The 6,000-nt window shown below is 40.1% G+C and overlaps 1 protein-coding gene across 1 annotated transcript in view; it reads right to left on the reverse strand.

The window, feature by feature from the left end:
• Positions 1-6,000, reverse strand: part of CCDC28A (coiled-coil domain containing 28A) — a 50,227-nt gene that overhangs the window by 13,672 nt on the left and 30,555 nt on the right. Inside the window, 3 exon segments of the mRNA XM_008565595.1 lie at positions 1,887-2,086; positions 3,801-3,941; positions 3,943-4,048. Of these exon segments, the coding sequence (XP_008563817.1) occupies positions 1,887-2,086; positions 3,801-3,941; positions 3,943-4,048 (447 nt within the window).

Raw genomic sequence — 6,000 nt, forward strand, 5'->3', positions numbered from 1 at the left:
TATAACCCAGGGCATACTACAGATCCTGATATTCACATATATTCAGTACTCAATTTTTACATGTCGAATGAAGACATCTTCCTCACAACTGTAGTCACGACAATAAGGATAGGAGATATACACATACACACACACACACACACACACACACACACATGCACAGGGAAGGGGGAACACAAGAAGGAAACTAATACTTTTAACAAGAAAGAAATTTAGAACACATATGCTGTTGACACTCACTAACTTCTCAAAGCAAGGTCTGCATTTCATGTAGGTGGCCTAGTAAATCACAGGATCTAGTACCTTGCTACTCAAAGTGCTGTCCACAACCTCACTTGTGAGCTCATCCAAAGCTCCACCCCCATTGATTCAAAATCTACATTGCCTTTGAATTTACTAATTGATTCAAAATCTGCATTTTAAAAAGATCCCCAAGAGATCCATATTCACATTAAAATCTAAGATAAGCTACTATAGATTGTAAGGTTTCAGTACAGCAAAAATTTTTTCTTCCTTTCAAATTTGGAAGTTTTATCCAAGGAAGGGTTTCATAACATTTCATCATTTTCTCAAAAAAGAAAAAAAAGTACAAAAGATAAAGCAAAAAGTTGTTTATTTCTACTTCAATGTTTTTGACTATGTCACATCATCTCACTTTGTTAAAATAATTCAACAAAAAAACCCCATGATGAAATTATACTATGTGCAAAGCCCCACTGTAAGTACTGTCAGACACAAAATGATGATCAATACAGTCCCAGCCCTCAGGAAGCTTACATTCTAGAGGAGGGTACAGAAATAAAATTACCGGGTAAAAAATGACTATGATACAGAAAAACTGCCATTAAGAATTTCGAGAAAGAAGTGATTACCTCTAAAATCTCTTGGATTTCTTTCCCACCAAACATAAATTTATTCAAAATCTGACTCTAAATTAAACTCCTCTAGAGGAAAACTTTACGCTGATAATTTATTCAAGGAAAATCCTCACAACTCTTGTTGTTTATCATTTGGTACTTACTGGAATACTTTTTCCCAAGTGTTCTCGTGTCTTTGGCTATGGCTCTTCCATTTCCTCAAGGAGAGATTATCATCAAAGTCTTTTCTTTTGTGTAAACCTAATGGCTACAGAAAACTACAAGTATTTCCTTAACTGACTCTCCTCAGTGAGCTTGCATGTGAGAGTAAGTTTATCCAATGATTAGAAAGAAGACTATACAATACATCCGAGATTATACAATACTTTTTCTCTAGTATTGTAACGTTGCCTTCCAAATATCTAATACTAAAAAATATTACATGTATTGTAATGTTGCCTTCCAAATACCTGATACTAAAAAATTAGCTCTAATTCTAAATTCGTAATACATAACGCATTTAAATTTGTTGCTCCTGTTTCCTTTAAATATCCTGGAGACAGATGATGTTCACTAAATATTAATAATAATTATTTCTGGGTGGTTGGGATTTTAGCGTTTTGAATTTCTTTGAACTTTTCCTGTGTTTGAATTTTTCCCATAAATACAAACCATTTCTAGAAAAACAATGACATTGCTTTATGCAAAAACAGCTTCACTAAAAAAAACCTCTCTGACTTTATATATTTTTTCCCATTTCTGGCTAGCTCATCAACTTTGTCTACAAATTTCCTCATTCTATATATCTTAATATGTGACAAAGTAAGGGCCTTCAAGCCAATAATTCATTTTGCATTTTCTAATCTCTATACACTGTAACTTTCATAATTTTTTTTCCAAATCACATATAATATGTGCCTCAACTGTTTTAAAAGTCAAGCTAAGAGAAAAAAATGTTATATGAAATAACTGATTCAGTATTTACTTTAATAGCATTTTACTGTGAAGATGTGAAAGAAAAGAATTCACCTTTTTAACTTTGGTCGCTGTGAAGTTGACTGTGATGCAGGATTTGAAAACCCTGTGCTTTTACTAACTGGAATGGCATTTTTTTTGGCATTAACAACCTGAGTACAGTGGGCACTAAAAGACTTAGGACTCCTCCTCTTCACTTTTCGCTCTTCCATTGTTTTAAGTTTCTTACTGCACCAAGGCCAGCTTCTTAAGATCTAAATAAGGAAATATAGCAATTACACATGTATGCTATAATATGCAAAACTGAAGGATTCAAAGACCCATTTCACAGGCTAAAAGAGGAGCAATAATTTCAGAGGTCATTAGAGAAAGTCAGAATAAGTATCCCTTAAATTTAATCTACTTTACTATGTACACAGAAGCCCTTAGCAAAACTGTCTGGTAGGCAATTTTTTTTCTTTACTCACTCATCTTACAAATATTTACTGACTGTCTTCCACAAGCCAGAAGAGAGTCAGCACTGAAGAAGAAAAAATCCCTGTTCTCAAGAAGCCTAATCATACACGGCAAACAATATATTAACAATAAACAAATCATTAATAGAATATTCCCAGCCTGACTCAAGCTTTAAGTGGCCTTACGTCTCCTTTCCAAAAAATATTTTTAGGAATAACCAACTAGATTCAAATAGATGTACAACTGTCAAGGGCCTCAGCATTTTAAATAGCAACTAGAAGTCTTATTTCAACTATTAAGCAAAAACTCAGTTTCTGCCTAGGACTAACACTGATTCTAGTTCTATGATCGAGTGAAGTTCTATAAAATTAAACTTGTTCCTTGTCTATTTTGAATATACTTTCTTTACCTATTTTCAAGAAAACATGAGTCCTTATGATACATGTTTGGTTTTGCCCATATAAAAAAAAACTAACACTATGAAGCAACATATTCCATGGGAATATTAATCGGCTTTATTTTCTAACACCCATCTATCTAAAATATCCTTCTACATTTCTTCTTTGTGCATAGTGTTATATTTTTCTTAATTCCATTGTTTCATGTTATTGAAGATGAGAAATTTATATGTATATATATCATCAGATTGTAAATTGCCAAAGGAACGTTAAGCCTTGTTTTGCATGTCGTGTTAAATTTAATCATGGTATGACCATTCAAAAAGACTCAACCCTAATGATGTCGCTCCTAAAATAATTATTTGAGAATTTTAATGAAAATAGGCTTTTTTGGTATTGTCTGGACTCAGTGCCACTAGCACTGGAATTTAACCCACTGAGCTCACATTGGCCCGGACTGACTCCAGACAATAACTGGAATAGGCTTTCCAGGAAAGGCTCTAATACCCAGTCTGTAATTCTAGATACCAACTGTAAATCAATGTTAACCTTGTCTAACAATTTTTTTTTTAAGAAGCATGTTTAGTAACAAAATAGTCACTTGGGGATTTTGAAAGACGACTGAATACAGACGATGGGATATCAGCTCTCCAAAAAGGAAAGGATCTGTATAAATGCATGACACACATAAATATTGGTCTTCAAATTTAAAGATGCTAATACACATTTGGTGATACAAGAAAAAGAAAAAAAAAACAAATTTAGGAAGTAAGATAATGTAAATAAAACAGTGGTGGTCAACTACGATGATCTGAGGGGCATGGCTCTAGATTTATCCATCTGGGGACGGTAACATCTGTCACAAGAGCACCGGTATCCTTTTCAGAGAAGGCGTAAGCAAACTGCTCATATTTACTTACATATTGGTTTAGAGTGCCAGGTCCTGCCTCCAAAAAGGAACACTGGGGGTGCCTGCTGACTTCACCCTATTGCCCCCACCCAGTCTGCCAAAGCAATGACCCTTCACCGCCCAGAAACAAGCTGTGACCAGTGTGGGTGGTGGGAAGTGCCGGGAGGGAGAGGTTACGGGGGCTCCCTCGCTTCCACTACTTACCTGAGGAAGAAAGCGATCGAGGGCCCCTTCCTCAGCCCGCAAAGAGCCGGGAGTCTCCCAACCCTCCGCCGCTGCAGCTACAGCCAGGGTCACATCCTGGGTCCCGCACCTCCGCAGCTCTCTTTGTTTACGGAAGTGATGTGAGGAGGCGGAGCCTCCGTGCCCCGGGCTGGAGCCCTGCCTCTTCCTGCTCCACCAGCGTCGTTCCAGCCTCCGGCCTCGGCACCGCATTGCTTCCCCTGTTCTGCCTTCAGCTGTAACTCCGGCGGGCACAAAAAGGAGGACTCATGGCTGGACGTTTCGTTTTAGGCTCTATGACTCAGGATCAGAAAGGAATAAGGGGTGGCGGAGGAAGTCTGGACGTGAAACGTAGCCCCCCTTCCGGAAGCTGCCCCGCCGCGCCTCAGCGCTCACGGACTACAATTCCCAGCATGCCATTCGCGCAAACCCGGAGGCGGAACCAGGGTGTCGCCATAGCAACTGTTCCTCGATTGTTTCCGATTCGTTGCGCCGGCATCTCAAGGCTAAACCGACTTCGGCTTGAAAGGCAGCGTGAAAAGCGTGACTGAGCCACTCGGGTTCAGCGACCCTGTCGCAGAGCCCCTAAGTGAGATACTATTACTGCTACTATTAGCAGCTACACTGTCGAGGCACTAGACATCCGTTATCTCTAAAGCTCAGTAAATCTCTGTGAGGAGGTGTTATGATCCTCGTTTTAGAAATGAGGAATCTTGAGATTCAGAGCGTCTAATCAATCAGTCCAGGTGTCTGTGTCGCCAAAGACCTTTCTCCTTCCACTAAACTTAACAGTCTCTGGAGAAGGAATTGCGGGTTGAGGGAGATGGATTTATCCTAAAGGAGGAAAGAAATCCACGTTCCATTCCCTGGTCTGGGTAGCCTTCCCGGTGTGGGGGTTGGGAGTGGGTGGGAAGGATTTCGGTTCAGGTGATGTTAGACTGAAGGGACTCTGGAGGAACACCACCTGCTTCTCCCGCATTTGCTAACGACGAAACCGTGTCTAGAGGTTATATCAACGCCACAGAGGCAGAGCAGGCGAACCCAAGTGTCCTGACTTCTAATACGAGACGTGATTCTACCACCTATCGTTTTAAAACGTCTGAATAGTGGGCTGGCCCGTGGCTCACTTGGGAGAGCGGCCACGGGTTCGGATCCCTATGTAGGGATGACCGGTTAGCCCACTTGGGAGAGCGTGGTGCTGACAACACCACGTCAAGGGTTAAGGTCCCCTTACCAGTCATCTTTAAAAAAAAAATTCTGAAAAGTTTTAGAAAGAAACAGAAGCTGGTGGTTAGCTCGGCTGGATAGAGTGCGGTGTTATAACGCCAGGGTCAAGCATTCGGGTCCCCGTACCCGCCAGCCACCCAAAAAGAAAAAGAAAAGCCCAGAGCAAACACTCGTGTACCCACTGTCCATAATGAACAGATGTTACGTTTTGTTGTTTCGTATTTTGTAAAAAAAAAAAAAAAGTAGAACATTCCAGATAAGGCAGATGCTCCCTATTGCCAGTCCTTACAAGAGGGAACCACGATCAAGAATTTGAAATGTATCTTGCTAGTCTAGGATTCTGTATTTAAACTATCACTATGTACTTACAAACAGTGTATAGAATGGCTGTGGGCTTTTGAAGTTTTACATGAATGCTATTATATCTCGTGTATTGATCTGCAAATTGAGTTTTTTCACCCAGTTCTGTTTGTTGAAATCTATCCACATTGATACATATGGCTAGACGTCGTTTAACTATATAATATTCTGTGAAATAAATTTGCCGTAAATTATTTGGGAATTCCCATAGTGATGGATATTTGTTGTTTCCCATTTTTCACCAATACAAACACTGCTATAGGGTACAATCTTAATATTTTTTTCTCAGTGTCTCCTCTTAACTAATGTCTAATTGTCTTATTTGTATGAGCAGAGCTTGCAAACTTGTGTTAACAAGCTATTTTAATTTCTTTCTTTTCTTTTCTTTTCTTTTTTTTTTTTTTTTTTTGTCCTTTTTTGTGACCGGTAAGGGGATTGCAGCCCTTGGTGTGGTGTCGCCCGCACCGCGCCCAGCCAGTGAGCGCACTGGCCATCCATATATAGGATCCCAACCCGCGCGGGAGCGCCGCTGCCCTCCCAAGCGCCCCACCCTCCCGCGCGCGCCCCGGGGCCGGCCCCCCCCTTCTTTTTTCCC

Source organism: Galeopterus variegatus, unplaced genomic scaffold (genome assembly GCF_000696425.1).
Source record: "Galeopterus variegatus unplaced genomic scaffold, G_variegatus-3.0.2 Scaffold200, whole genome shotgun sequence".
Lineage (NCBI taxonomy): Eukaryota > Metazoa > Chordata > Mammalia > Dermoptera > Cynocephalidae > Galeopterus > Galeopterus variegatus.